General features: G+C 45.8%; 1 protein-coding gene across 4 annotated transcripts in view; it reads left to right on the top strand.

Annotated features, from left to right (window-relative positions):
* The window catches only part of Ctif (cap binding complex dependent translation initiation factor), a 231771-nt gene that overhangs the window by 41780 nt on the left and 174128 nt on the right, over positions 1-15863 (top strand). For all 4 annotated transcript variants that reach the window (XM_070029184.1, XM_070029186.1, XM_070029187.1 and 1 more), the window contains exon 3: positions 8779-8850. In XM_070029184.1, the coding sequence (XP_069885285.1) occupies positions 8779-8850 (72 nt within the window). The remainder of the gene's footprint in view (positions 1-8778; positions 8851-15863) is intronic.

Below are 15863 nucleotides of genomic sequence, written 5' to 3'. Positions count from 1 at the left end.
AGTTGTAGGGCTTGAACTCAAGGCCTGGCTGTTGTCCCTGAGCTCTTCAGCTCAAAGCAAACACTCTACCAGTTGAGGCACAATGCCATTTCTGGTTTTCTGGTGGTTAACTGGAGATAAGAGTCTCACACACTTTCCTGCCTGGGCTGGCTTGGAACCACAATCTTCAGATCTCAGCCTCCTGAGTAGCTAGGATTACAGGCATGAGCCATCAGCGCCTGGCTAGGATTCTTTTCTCTAATGATTCCAACTCCCAATTTTCTATCCTGAAAGTTGTCCTTAGTCCATCCTTAGAAGGAAAGGGAACCATAGTCTACTCTGAAGGAAGGAAACTGAAGCACAGAGATGGAAGATGGCCAAACCATCCCACCTGGTGGTGCCACGCTGATCCTAGGGCCCCTCTTCACCTTACCCCATCCCTCTCCATCTCACTTTGCCTACTTCTGGCTACAAGCTGTGATAGGCAATTATGTGGTTCATACATATTTTTCTTCCTTCTAGAAAGAAAATTAGGACTCTAAATCTCTTTGGCATTAACCTTGTATGGAATAGAATAGAGTGTTATGATGAGGAATGTTTGACACTTCTGATGTCATGGAGCGATCTGGAGAATGATCAGGAAACTTTGGAGCAATATACAACTGATTAAACAGAACCATTGATGCTTGATACCAGAAACACTGATATCTCCCCTGCGATCCAGCTGAATGGAGAGAAGCCTGTCCTGGACACTGGCATTTTTATGAGCCCCAATGTGACTCAGATAGGTGCTTGGGTTAAGTCCCCACATGGGACCCAGCTGTCTCTTTTCTCTGAGGCCAGCTGTCTCCTGCTGCTGTCTCTTAGAAGGGTAGAATGTGGGAGGATTAAGATTGCTTCCTACAGGCCTTTTGGTGCTGTCGGCCCTGTGAAAGTCCTAGGTTTTGTCTAAGCCACAAAGTGCTCTTTAAAAGAGAAATAACAGAGCAGATATAAATGAGGGCAGGAAAGCTTTCACATTAGTATGCTGTCTTCTCTACTGTTTTTCTTTCTCTTTTCCTTCATGTTTTCCTTCCATGCTGGGCACCCACTCACCATTCGCTCATCCCTTTTCTGTCTGACTCCTGCATCTTCTCTACCCTCGATTCCATTTTTCCTGTGTCATGGCTCACAGGGGCTCAGTGGTGGGCCAGCCATGAAAGGCTTACCAGAAATTGAGTTTCTGGGAGGACCATTGATGGGTCGCTGAGCATGAGAAGTATCATTATATGCTTTTGTGTTGTTTAGGTTTTTTTAATTACATAAGAACTATATGCATACATTTGCATGGTATGCAAGTTCAAGTATTACCAATAAAATCTGGGAATAAGTTGCATACATGATAACCTTTTACCCTGAACACTTCAGCATGTGTTTCCTAAGAAGAAGGATATGTCTTACTTAATAATAATAAAATCTTATATAACCATAACATAGGAATTAAGCATTGATATCCTGCTATTATTTAATTTATAGACTTTATATTTCACCAATGTTCCACTAAAAGATTATTAATAACTATGATGTTCACTTTTTGTGGCTTTGACAAAATATTTGACATAAAGAGTTCAGAGAGAGAGAGATTCACTAGTCTTGTGGTTTCATAGGCTTCTGTTTGAGGTTGATTGGCTCGGTGTTTCTGGACCTATGTGAGTCAGAGCATCGCAGAGGAGAGCTCCCATAGCAGCCACAAAGCAAGGAGGCAGAGACAGGAAGGAGCTAGAGACAAAGTATACCTTTTCTAGCAACCTACTTTCTCCAGTTAGACTCCAACTTACAATAATGCCATCAATCCAAGAGCCATGAGCTCACACCTGTAATCTTAGCTACTTGGGAAGCTGAGATCTGAGGATCGTGGTTTGAAGCCAACTAGGCAGGAAAGCCTATGAGACTCTTATCTCTAATTAACCACCAATAAGCCAGAAGTAGAGGTATGGCTCAAGTGGTAGAGCATTAACCTTGAGCAAAAAGGCTCAGAGATAGTACAATGAGTTCAAGCCTGGCACAAGACTGGCACAAAATAAATAAGTAATGCCATCATATTATGAACCTATCAGAGAATTAATCCATTCATTAAGCCATAGTCCTTAGTATCCAATAACCTCCCAATCACTGGATTCACCAACTTGGACCAGGCCTGCAATCTTTTTCTTATTTTTTTGCCGGTCATGGGGCTTGAACCCAGGGCCTGGGCTCTGTCCCTGAGCCTCTCTGTGCTCAAGGCTAGTGCTGTACCACTTGAGCCATAGTGCCACTTCCAGCTTTTTCTGAGTAGTTTATTGGAGATAAGAGTCTCAAGGACTTTCCTGTCTGGGTTGGCTTGAGCTGTGATCCTCAAATCTCAGCCTCCTGAGGAGCTAGGATTACAGGTGTGAGCCACAGCACCCACTGGGGTCTGCAATCTTAAACTATTAAATTTTATTTAAGATTTAGATATTTAAATCTTGCCAGTAGCATTAAATCTTACCAATAGTGCTTTCAAAAACTCTGCTTAGGATCTTGGAGGAATTCAATACCATGCATCGTATTTATTATCAATTATTTTTCCTGGATCTTTGATTTAATACTTACTTATTCCTTTTGTTTATTCCGCCACTTTATTGTTGTGTAACCCTGGACAAGTTACTTGACAGTGTCTGTGTTTGCCAGATGGGCAAAGGTAGAGCATCTAAAAGACCCTAAAAAGAACTGTCAGTGTAACAGGCTTAGAATAGGCCCTCATTTAAGTGGAGCCTTGAAATATCATCTGGTGATTAATCTTTGCTTATCCATGTTGCCAAGTAGCCTCTCCTTTGTCTTTTATTCTTAGCTATTTCTTTTGTTGCATGCCTGGAAGTTTTAAGTGTTGATGTAGTTTGAGCTTGTATCTTAGATGTTAATTGGAATGCAATTTTCCCCCCAGGGTCAGTGCAAGGTAGACATCTAGAGGGATTTTTGCTTTAATGGCCCGTGGGTTGTCTGAATTCCATGTGGCTATTGCAATCCTTATTCTATATTAAGTTCCCATTTGTACATTAATATGTGTAAGGTATGTTTTTCTCAGCTGATCTGTTTTGCTGTTCCTGTGCTGATTCACCATCTGCTTTGGTCACAGTTTTTGATATCTGGTAGGGCCACTTCCTGGCGGGACTTCAAACACTGTAAAAATGAGTCCAGTTCAACTTTAGCATCATCAGCCTCTTCCCCTCTGAGTTTCAGCCTTCTCTCTGTTCCTTCAGTTCTATGCTTCATGCTCTCCCCTATCCTTCCCACATCTGCTCAAAATCCCTTCCCACCCTGAGATGCATCACTAACCCATCTTCTTCGTTGCTTTGTTTTGAAATATTTACAACATAGAGAGCCAGGTGCTGGTGGCTCACACCTGTAATCCTAGCCACTCAGGAGGCTGAGATCTGAGAATCATAGTTCCAACCCAGCCCAAACAGAAAACTCCATGAGACTGTTATTTCCAGTTAACCAGCAAAAAGCAAGAAAAGGAGCTGTGGCTTAAGTGGTAGAGCACCAGCTTGAGTGATAGAGCTATTGGACAGCGCCCAGGCCTGATTGCAAACCCCTTTCTAGCCATAGATAGATAGATAGACAGATAAGATAGATAGATAGACAGACAGACAGACAGACAGACAGACAGACAGACAGACAGACAGACAGATAGATAGATAGATAGATAGATAGATAGATAGATAGATAGATAGATAGATAGATAGATAGATAGATTTATAGATAGAGAAATACATTTCAAACATCCATTTCAAGTACAGAATCCATGTCTATACATCTGTATTTATCAGATCTTTTTTTTTTTTTTTTTTTTTTTGGTCGGTTGTGGGGCTTGAACTCTGGGCTTGGGTGCTGTCCCTCAGCTCTTCAGCTCAGGGCAAGAGCTCTACCACTTGAGCCACAGCACCATTTCTGGTTTTCTGAGTGGTTTTTTGTAGATAAAAGTCTTAAGGACTTTCCTGCCCGGGCTGGCTTTGAACCACGATCCTCAGATCCCAACACCCTGAGTAGCTAGGATTACAGGCATGAGCCACCTGTGCCTGGCTTTATCAGATCTTAATCCTGTGTAATATTTATTCCAGATTTTTCAGTTAAGATATAAATTATGATGGGTCTAGTTGAAGCCCTAAAACTATTTTAGTGAGTTTCATATGCATTGTTCTTATATACAAAGGTTTCCCACGTGTCCTGCCTCCATCAATGAGGTTTTCAAGACACCACCTTTACCTCCTTAAGGGAATGCATTGTCAGGAAGCCCCAAGCTGCAAGCTGGTGTGACCTGTGTGTGAGGGTTCAGACACGTTGTCTACAAACCTGTCCTACTCTAGAACCATCTAGAAATGGTTTGGGGAGGTCTGTCTGGGTATTTCAGAGAGGTGACTCAGAGGCAACAAAGGGAGGCAGAGGACGAGAAGGAAGGAGATGCTGAGGGAAGAACCCTGCCAAGATGGGAAGAGGTTGGAAGGGAAGAGAGAGCTCCCAAGCTTGGGCTCTGAGGACAGGGGCTATGCGGGTCCCTTGTGGAAGTCACTCAGGCGGGTGACCTGGAGAGGATGATGGCTTGGGGCTGCTGGGTGATAGGAGCCCCTCAAGTCTAGAGGATAGAGCTTGGGGTGACAAGGGTGATCATTCTTCCTTGGTGCCTCCCTAGATGTCAAGAAAGCCACCCAGTCAGCCTCTCCCTCTACTGGGGGTGATGCTTGTGTCCAGCCTTGATGGCTCCCTCTGTTTTCCTGTGGGCTCCATCACTGAACTCCACAGACTGTCCCACTTCCTGCTGCTTGTCTGGTCCACACTCCGTATCTCTCTGTTCCCATCCCTGTACCTCTCCCACTGCTACTAAGAAACCATACATGAGCAAGTTCTGCCTCTCTAACTGCTCCTTGCCAGAAGCTCCAGCCCCTGTCCATGGCTATCCAGCATCCCTTCCTCCTGTTCACCTGTCTGGATGGCTCCTGTCAGGGGACCATGTCCCCCCCCTCACAGCCCCTGTGGAGACCATGACCTCCCCTCCTACCACACATCCTCTGTTTTCCCTGCATGGCTGCTGGGGGACCTCTTCTTTCTTGGTAGGGGAGGCACACAGAAGGGGACTAGGACTTTTGGTGGACACGTATGAATCTAAATTGACCACCGATAAGCAAGCCCTCTGCATGGAGCGTGGCACTCTGGGACACTTCTCCAAGCAGAGCAAGTCTGCCTGCAAACATGTAGGCTGCACCATCCTCTCTATGCAGGCTTGTCTCTTGTGGTAGGTCCCACCCTGCCAGGGGCCACACCAGCCCCAGGAGGAGCTGCGACCACCCCTGACTCACAGCTGTATGGGATGCCACTTCAGCTGTGATTGAAATCTCTGGGACACTGGGAAGGGAAGGAACAGCAGTAGTAGTAACCTTATTCATCCGGGGGACAAGAAACCATACCAATATACAATAGAGGGATTGTTTGTACAGTAGTTTAAACATATACATAAACATACACACATGTATATACATTGTAATTATATTTAGGTCAGACTAAATTACATGGTGCAAATGTACATATGTACATAGGTGTGCACATTACTTTTTGTTTTGCAATTATTTTAGGCTTGTAACCAAGGTACAGAAATCATTCTGAATTTACTGTCACACAGCTTCCCCTAATACAAGCATCTTACATAACCTTGGAACAGTGATCAGAACAAGGAAACTAGCTGTTAACTGGAGACTTTCACTCAGAGTTTACCAACTTATTATTAATTTCCCTTTCTCTGTTCCAAGGTCCAAATTTACATTTGTCATCTCTTCTTACTCGGCCCTAGATCTGTGATGCTTTCTTGGTCTGAGCACTGCTCACTGATTTTGGACAATATTCATTGATTTGGGTTGTATGGCATTTCTTGTAATTACATTAAGGTTGAGTATTTGGAGCAAATATTTCAAAAGTGATGCACATGCTCAGCGTACAGTGTGGATATGTTTTACTACTGGTATTGTTAACCTCTCTCGTTTAGTTAAAGTGTTGACTGATGGATTTCTTATTTTTCAATTAATAAAATGTTCTGGGAGAGATATTTTGAGATTGCAATTCTGCACAAGCAGAAATTTAATCTAGGGAATTATTTACCCAGATGATAAAAGAGCTAAGAGGCTAACTGAAATAAATTAGCACCTACAGTTAGCCATTATCATATCTTAATGTGGTGTCAGTGTAACTTGTGTCTGCTGAGGGCTAGAGCCTTGAAGGAGACCAGGTTGTTACTGGTTAATGTTTTTTTTTTTTTTTTTTTTTTTTTTTTTTACTTTTTGCTTATGTGGTGCTGAGGAATCGAACCCAGGGCCTCATGCATGCAAGGCAAGCGTTCTACCACTGAGCCACTTTCCCAGCCCTGTTACTGGTTAATGTAAAGAGTAGGAAACAGGAAAAAAAAAAAAAAAAAAAAAGGGTATGGAGAGAGGCAGAAAGGTGGAAGAAGAAAGGAGGAGGAGAAAAAGAAGAGGAGGAGGAGGAGAAAGAGGAGAAGAGTAGGAGGAAGAGGAAGAGGAGGAGGAGGTGGAGGGGGAGAGGAAGGTGGGGAAAATGGGAAAGGAGAAAGATAGAGGGGGAAAAGGGAGGGGGAAAGTACACTGGCTCCTTCCTTCTTCTGGTCTCCTGGCCAAGTCTAGCCAGAAGCTAGCTGATCCAGGAGCCTGGGAAGGCCAGCCCTTCTACAATATGGAGCAGAATGGACATGGAATGGATCTACCATCTTTGCCATCTCCCAATAGAGGAGCCTCTGACCATATGTGGCTCTGAAGTACTTAAAGTGGGACTCATCTTATCTCAGATGTAATGCAGAATGGATTTCAGTACTTAGTATGGAAATTAAACTATAAAAAACTTTCACTTTTTCTAGGCACTGGTGGCTTACTCTGTAAGCCTAGTTACTCAGGAGGCTGAGATCTGAGGATTGTGGTTCAAAGCAAGATCTAGCAGAAAAGTCTCCATGAGATTCTTATCTCCACTTAACTACTCAAAAACTGGAAATGGTGTTGTAGCTCAAATGGTAGAGTGCTAGTGTTGAACACAGTGAGGCTCAAGGATCACACCAGGTCCTGAGTTCAAGCCCCAAAACTGACAGAAATATAAATAAAATTCACTTTTATCAACACTATTGAAGTGGTAATATTTTGGATAATTGGGCTATGTATGGCATATTATTTAACATAATTTACCTGTTCTTAAAGATCTTACTAATGCCATGCTATGGTGGCTCATGTCTGTAATACTAGCTACTCTAGGCTGAGAGCTGAGGATCATGGCTCTCAGCTAGCCCAAGGCAGGAAAGCCGATGAGACTCTTATCTTTAACCACCAAAAAGCCAGAAATGGAGCTGTGGCTCAAGTAGCAAAAATAGCTCAGAGACAGCATCCAAACCCTGAATTTAAACCCCAGGACTAGCACATGTGCATGCATACACATGCGTACACCACACACACACACACACACACACACACACACACACACACACACACAACCTGGCTAATGTGCATGCATACACATGCGTACACCACACACACACACACACACACACACACACACACACACACACACACACACACACACACACACACACACACACACACACACACACACACACACAAAACCTGGCTAATAAGAAATGTAAAGTCAAGCCCTGACTCCTATCTGTGGATCTCATTTTATTTTGTTAGAGCAACTGAGAGACTGGGACCTGAGGACTAGTGCTTTTGAGGAAAGTATAAACTAGAGCAACTGTGGAGCACTGGAACCCAGCCTTCACAACATCATAAGGCCTTTCCATCCAGAGCGCATGCCCTTGACTCACTGTCAGGCGGGTGTTCTGGACCAAGATTTTAGAAAACCAGGACAGTATTGTCCTGGAACCATCACACTCAAACAGCTTTGACTTGAGGTGTCAAACAGAGCCGAACCCCTCTGCATCTCATGTGTATGTGTCTATCACAGGAGTGAAGGTCGTATTTAGCAGCATTCCAGGCTGTCGCACTACAAGACAGTACAGACACCACCACAAGGCTGCCAACACTTGACTGAGGAGTTGCCACACTCCCACTGTGTTGTTGTGGCTGTACAGCGCTTCTTATAGAGAGCCTTCATCTCTACTTCATAGCGCCGTCTGGCATGGTGTCCCCACTTCATAGATGATAGAATGAAGCCTGAGAGATTGCATGGGTGTCAGTAGCTCTCTTAACTTTCCTCAAAAGTACTGGTCCTCAGGCCACAACCTCTCAATCTTGGTCAATAGGTAGAGAGTGAGACCTAGAATCTCTATACAGCAGACTTTAGGGACTCTAGTATCAGTACTCATCAGATCATACTTGGGAATAGACTAGCCCTTCCAGCTCAATAGACTTCAGCCTGGCAACTGGCAGCCAGTTTGGAGCTCATCCTGAGGCCATATCTGTCACCTGTAACTGGACATAACAAGCCAAGCAGAGACATACATTTGTGTCCCCTCCAGCTCCAGCCACACCCATGTGGATGGACAGAACCAGGTCAAGTGATCAGAGCTGGTGCTTGGTCATCTACACATCTGAGGATCTTGGCACCACGTGTGGCTGGCTTCAGAATATAACTGCACTTAGACCTGATAGTAGAGATGGATTTGCCATTGAAAATACCTTGTCAGGATTTTCTTCTGGCCCTGCTGCAGAGGTGCAGGGGGCATCTGGGAGCTGGGCAGAGTGAGGCTGTGCCTGTGTGTCCTGCCATCACTGACCTTTCTTCCTTTCTGCCCTGCAGTGGACAGCGGATTGCAGCAAGCAGCTAGACACCAGCTGCTCCTTCCCCCGAGGACGAGCTCCCCCACAGCAGGTAGGGGACCAGCTCTGTGCTTTGTGTGTATAAGGGGTGGGTGTCATTGGGGGTCTTGCTTCTCTGGGTCCCTAGGCTGGCCTGGTCCCTAGGGTGTCTGTGGCTTCTGAGAGGTGGGGATGTGGGACAATTAGGGAGATGGAAGAGACAGCAGGATGTTGTCTGTATCTCTGTGAAGCCCTTAATTCTTTGGCTGCAGTGATGTACCCTGCCTCAAACATACCATGCTTCAGTCTTTCTAGTAGTAATTGGTGTAATAGCAAACACCTGGAAATAATCCAGGTGTGCACTGAGAGGCAATGGAGAGCTGCTCTGAAACATACCCTCATGATGGCAGAATATTTTACCCAGGAAGCCAGGTGACTGAATTGGAGGTTCATGAGCTAACATTGATGGACTACCCCCACTAAACACTGAGACTCCGGATTTTGGTGCTACTGGGGTACTGGGGGGAAGGAGAACACTTCCCTCCAGGTCTTCAGAGGGAGGGATGGGGGCAGCTCGTAGGAGGACACCAGAGGTCTGTCCATCTTCCCAGTGCACCAGCTAAGCCAGGAGCCTTCTATATGGCCTGTAAGGTCCTGTGAAGGATCCCCAGTGGGGTGTGTGGAGTGGAGGGAAGTGAGGCAGCTGCTTTTCCAGACCTGCGTAGTGACCTGTGGGCCCCCATCTTCCAGTGGTCCAGCTGGCCCACTGATCCTCATCCATGCATTTCAGAGTCTATGCGTTAAAAGCTCAGAAAACCACTTATCCAGCCCAGACTCCATAGCCCCTGGTCCCACAGCTGCTGGGAAACACATGGCCCTGCCCACTACTTCAGTCCCTTGTACTATTGGATAAATCCTTCTCTAGGTTGTACTGAGGGAAGCAGCTTGGTAGTTTGGGGTCTGGATCTTTCTTAGGCTTTGCTCCATGGTGGTAGGGGACGGAGGGTGGAAAGCTGTCCTGGATGGTTTTCTCTCATTACAAGATTTGAGTGTGTGTTTCATTGTTGCTGACACAGGAAATCTTGGTAAGATTCTTGAATGGGATTCTGTTGGCAGCCATGTGGCTGCACAGTGGGAGACCTTTGGTGACCTGGCTACTGCATTATCTCCCTTCTGAGCTGACCAGATGGAGGTCCTTTCATGGCAGAACTCTGGGTAGGAGATGAGGGTCACTTTTCTGATATGTCCAGAGATGGGGGCTTCTTGGGTGGGGCTTTCTACAGTGCTGGGACCACTGTCAATACCATTTTCACTGCCTTGTGGCAGTGCCTGTGGTGGTTGTGTTTGGAGTTTGGGAAAGGCCTACAGCCTGCTTATGTCTAGCTGGGACATACCCTGTGCTTTGGGAAGATGCTCAGAGCCAAGGCAGAGGAGTTCAGGGCATTTATGGGCAGGATTTCTTGGAGACCTACCCGGTGGCAGTATTAGCAGAGTCCTGGTACAAAGCTCTAAGAGAACCTGACACTAAGGCCTTGCTTTCCAGGGTCTCACACCTATTTAGAAGGACAAGACTCAGGTGTATAGAGATACCCCAGCACAGACAGTGAGTGTATATGTCACAGAGCAAACCAGAGGTCAGAAGCTGGTTGAGCTACACAGGAGGTGGCAGAGCCATACCTCCTGATAAGAGGCGGTGGTATGGACCTGACTGCTGTACCCCATCCACTGCATGAGGAAGCAGGAAATCTGGCAGCCTAGATTTAAATGAGGTCTGCTGTGGTTGGAAGAGCCTTGGTTCAATGGTGAAAGACTTGGGTTTTAAGCATCAAAGACTAAGGTTGTTAGGAATAAGCCATAGGCTGCATGAACAAGATGAAATTTTGTTTCTCTCTGGTGGCTATTTAGGGCTGGCTGATGATACAGTTCCTGCAGTGTTGGCCAGATTTTTGTCCTTCACAATACCCTGCCCCTTCTAGGGTGTTGCCTTTGCCCATGGCTCATCCATATTTGTGCTCCTGCCAGTGGGAACACCTACCCTAGGCCTCATCTCTGAAACCTTATTCCCTCATGGAGCAGCCATATCCTTGTGTCCTCTGGGCAAGGATCAGAGCTTGTCAGCAGCCCTTGTATAACACTGTCCCAGGAAAGCCCCTTGTGGCTGGCCCATGCATTGCCCTGCCCACACCTGCTCTGCAGGAGCCTCATATAGAGGGTACCCAGGTAGCTGCCCATTTAAGAACGCACTGATGGGTGTGGCTCTGATGGGGTCTTCTGGCCCAGCCATCCTTAAAAAGAGCTTCGGCATGACCAGAGCACAGAACTAGCCCTTAGAGACATCCCACTGTCCCAAGGAACATACCCAGCAACTTGCCACCAACCCCCACACTCATGTCACAGTTCTCTGTGCACATACCTGCCTTGCTTTCAGCCCATGTGCAGAGCTAAGGTAGGAGCTGGAGCTGGCTCTCCATGGGGCCTTGCTCACACTCAGTGGCTAGCAACCATGTGAGACTGCACTGAGTTGCTCCACTAACCCACATTCATCCACACAGAAGGATACATTTCAAGGAGAAACTGAGGCCAAGTCAGGATGGGAGTGGCAGCTTGTCTGGTGCTGCCCTGAGGGCTCTGCCTTGGCTCTGTGTGCCCAGGAAGGTTGAGGGTGGCAGAAGATTCTGAGGTCCTACCTTCTGGAGGTCCTAACTTCAAGAAGTTGTGTATAGCAGGCCACAGATCTTACCCAGGCCTGGGTGTGGCACAGGTAGCTTTGTATCTTCCTCTCTTTTTGCTGCAACTAGTGTAAGGGGAAAAAATTGCCTTCTCCCAGCCCCTTCAGGGGCACAAAGTAGGAGCAACTCTATGCAGAGTGGGTCAAATCTCATGAGGTAGGAGGAAGAGGACCCCAAGAGCCCAGAACAGGAAAAGTGGGTTACAGAGAGACTGGAAGAAGCCCTGGTCACTGCCAGAAAATGAGATTTGCCTGCATTTGAGATTGTTTGCAATCCTCACTTCTCTTTCCACAAGACCTATGCATCCCTGGACCATCTGTCAGGACGTTGTGATGGTTTCTAGCCTTTCAGTGTGGTGTGGTCAGTGCATGAACCATGCTGAGGATATAGCAGGCATACAGAAAACCTGTCCAGGCGCTGCCCAGGGATTTGGAAGTCAAGAAAGGTTGTATGGGGTAAAGGGCAAGTCAGCACTTCTCTATCTGCATATAAGTGCCAAAGAAAGGAAATAAATATGCAAACTACTGTAGCCTCTGATTAGTCCTCGAGAAGGATTTCCTACCTGAAGGACTTATTGGCCTGTTGTGCGTGCTGTTGAGCAATGGGAGGAAACCTGATTGGGAACCTGATTGGCATGCCTCCTTATCAGATAGGCTCACTTGAAACCCTGGGAAAGATGGGGGAGTATGAGAAGTGATGCTGAGTGCTGGATGCTGACCTGTGATCTGCCTTCTCTGGAAGGATTGGTGTAGTGTGCTCTATCATTGGAACTTTGTCCCAATGGCTAAGAGAAACAAATACAGACCCAGGAATGACAGTGTGGCATATAACTCTTCTATAACATAAGATGCTGGGACAGGTCTGGCTTGTCTTGATTCCTCACTGTTCGTCCACTTCCCCAGACCTGTGCCAACCTGCAGATCAGGCTATCTGTGCCAATGATGACTGATGCGAGGGTGGCAGGGGGAGGAAGAGGAGGAGAACTTCATGGGCAGATGACCCCAGCAAAGGGTAGCAGCAGCCCTTTGCCAGTCATCTTGCTGCCCTTCAGCATTTTTAGAATTTAGTGTGGAATGTAGAGTGTTCCCATTTTTTTTTAAATCATTAATAGCTTTGATATCTTAGTAAAACATTTTTATGTGCACCAGTCCTTGGCTTGAACTCAGGACCTGGGTACTTTCCCTGGTTGTTTTTCTGTTTGTTTTTGTTTTTTTTGTTTGTTTGTTTGCTCAAGGCTGGCATGTTGCCAGTCACAGCTCCACTTTTGGCTTTTGCTCGTTAGTTGAAAAGTCTCACATACTTTCCTGCCTGGGCTGGCTTTGAACCACAATTCTTACATTCAGCCTCCTGAGTAGCTAGAATTGTCAACATGAGCCACCAGTACATGGCTTGTAAGGGAATTTTTTTTTCTGGTCCTGGAGCTTGAACTTGGCCTGGGCGCTGTCCCTCAGCTCTTCAGCTCTACCACTTGAGACACAGCACCATTTCTGGTTTTCTGGTGGCTTATGGGAGATAAGAGTCTCATGGACTTTCCTGACCAGGCTGGCTTTGAACCATGATCCTCAGATCTCAGCCTCCTGAGTAACTAAGATTATAGGCATGAGCCACTGGCACCTGGCTGTAAGAGAATTTTTAAGTAAGAATATCATGTGTATATTCATAGCATTGCACTCTACTTCATCAATATTATGAGCTCAAAAAATGAACTCAGCAGGCATATTATGAGCTAGCAACTTCTGGATCATCACCTGTTTATAGAGTAGAGGTTTGTTAACACAGAACAGGATAAAGACATACACAAGAGGTCCCCAAACAGGAGTCCTGACCACAGGATTTTCAGATATTCCAAACAGTGGTTCCATGGTCTCTGGGGCAGGACATGAGACTTGATCCAGGCCTTTGGGAATAGGTCAGGAATTTCATTAAATAGAAGGGTGGAGAGAAGGTGAAGAGAAAATTGTGGTGAAAATTTGACTGTTGACATATTAGGATGACAATTATGAGCACTGGTTAGGAACACACGAGCACTAGATGAGCTAGAGTAGATGGTCCATGGTGAATGCTGGTGTCTGTTTGTGTGCTGGACTGAGATGTAGGAAGTGCCATGCAACCCTGTACTTAGTGTAGCTTCCATTCTTCTCATATGTACTGATTAAGTCACTACCCCATATCAGTCAGGATGGACTGGAACAGCCCATTGGGACCCAGCTTGATAAAGAAGTTGCCATTGTTTACTAGTCACTCTGGCAAAGAGAAAAGAATTTGCAGATCTTGCATTAGGGTTTCCACTCCCAGGTGAAACATACAACCCTCCTGCTTGTGTTTGTTACCCAGAACGTGTGTGAATGACCTCAGGCAACCATAAGGATGCTGAGAAGCACTATACTGCTTGATGCCAGGGGAACCAGAACTCTTTAGTGACTGGCTAGAATGACACTCATGTGACACTCTCTAGTTTAAGCTCACCAGAGACGGGGGCTGATCTTTCCCCCATTCTCCTTCATAAGAAGCAGAAGTTGACATCATCAGATCTCTGAGGTCACCTGCTCCAGTTTCCACCAAAGTATCACTAGGAACCCCTTCATATTCCTAAGCTATCAGACATCTCTAGTAATGGGGTGCTCATTGCTTCCAAAGGCATCTCAAAACATAGCTGGACAGCTTCATGGGGGAAGAAGTCTTCTTTCCTCTTTTCTTTCTTTTGTTTTCTCTTTTCTTTTCTTTTCTTTTTGCAGTATAGGGGTTCAAACTCAGGGCCTCACACTTGTTGGCTAGGAGCTGTACCACCTGAGCTATCACATCAGCGTTCCTCACCCCAAACCATCTTCTCTGACTCTAGCTGCTGGGCTGGTTTGGCACCCTTGCCCCTGGCTATTCAGTCTCTTCCCAGGCAACCCACCCTGACAAATCTTTTTTGAGCTCAATACCCTCAGTCTCACAAGAGGTATTTCCTCTGTCACTCCATTTTCTTGCTTGAATGTTTGTTGATCCAATCAGCAAGCCATCACCAGGCTCGGTGGGGATGGTCAGGGGAGATCAGCTCCTGTGCATAAAAAGGCAAGAGTGGAAGGAGGGAAGCCACCTGGCTACAGTGCTAAGAATCCTAGGATATGACACCATGTGCCACCTGTCCTGTCCTAGGTGACTTGTCATTTATACTCCATCCCTCGTAATTACCACCCCCCCCACACACAAACAGCCAGACACAGCAGCCTCTATTGCTGCCCAATGTTTGCATTTTCAGAAAAAAAGTTCTGTGTCCCTGGCCTTGTGTGTCTCTAGCCCCAGTGTATTTATAGGAACAAATGCAACATTCACTAAATTATACCAATGATTGTCTTTTTTAAAAAGTTTTTTATTGTTGTTATAAAGGTGATGTGCAGAGGGGTATAGTAAGTTAGTCAGGTAAAGAGTACATTTCTTTTTGGATAATATCACTCCTTCCCTTGCTGTCCTCTAGTCTTCCCCTCCAATCTCCACCCACAAGTTGTGTAGTTCATTTTCTACATAGTGTCCAGTGAGTACCATTGCTGCATTTGTTCACCCTTTGTCCCTCTATTTCTGTGCTCCCCTTATCCTCCCAAAGACAGATTAGTGAACAAGCAAGACAAAACAACAACAAAAAAAGAAAACAAAAACAGCAACAAAGAAAAATACTCCTGTTTCCATTCCCTGGAGTTCATTTGGATAAATATTATTTTAATCTGATCAGATGCGCATGGGCATTACACCTTTGTGTTCTTCTCCTAAGAGAATCCTCCTTTTGTCTCACTGTGTGTGAATGCCTAGAATTCCATATAATTTATCATGTCCCAGTGCCAATGATGGTCTTTTATATACCAGATACAGAAACAGATACAACATTGACTAAACTATACCGATGACTATCTTTATTCCACCACTGATTGGGTGGCTGCTTGATATATCATGAGCAGGTGGCCTGGTCCCCCCATCTCAGGACCTAGAGTCTCTGAGGAAGAGATCTTCCGTGGAAAGGAGGCATTTGAATACAGGTTGCTGCAGGGCTGGTGTGATAGGGGAATCAGATACACAGGTGTGAGGGTACCATGCTGTTAGGGGGTAGAGACAGGGTGCCAGCCTGGGATATGCCTCTGACTTACATCTTGACCATGGGTGGGACACACCAGCCTCAGTTCATCTTCTGTAAAATGAGGAGACAAGCTAGACTTGAGGCTGAATGGTAACAATACAGACATGTCCTTCCACTTCTTAGAAAATGGAGCACATATCTTTTCTATACTCCTTCTGCCAAGTACCATTACACAGCCTGGACATTTCACGTGATTTATCGGAAGACTCTGGAAGGTAGAGGGAAGATAGCAAACTAATTCTTAGG

This window comes from Dipodomys merriami, unplaced genomic scaffold (genome assembly GCF_024711535.1).
Source record: "Dipodomys merriami isolate MVZ:Mamm:240054 unplaced genomic scaffold, mDipMer1.0.p SCAF_2, whole genome shotgun sequence".
NCBI classification, from domain to species: domain Eukaryota; kingdom Metazoa; phylum Chordata; class Mammalia; order Rodentia; family Heteromyidae; genus Dipodomys; species Dipodomys merriami.
This window is presented reverse-complemented; position numbering and strand designations above follow the sequence as displayed.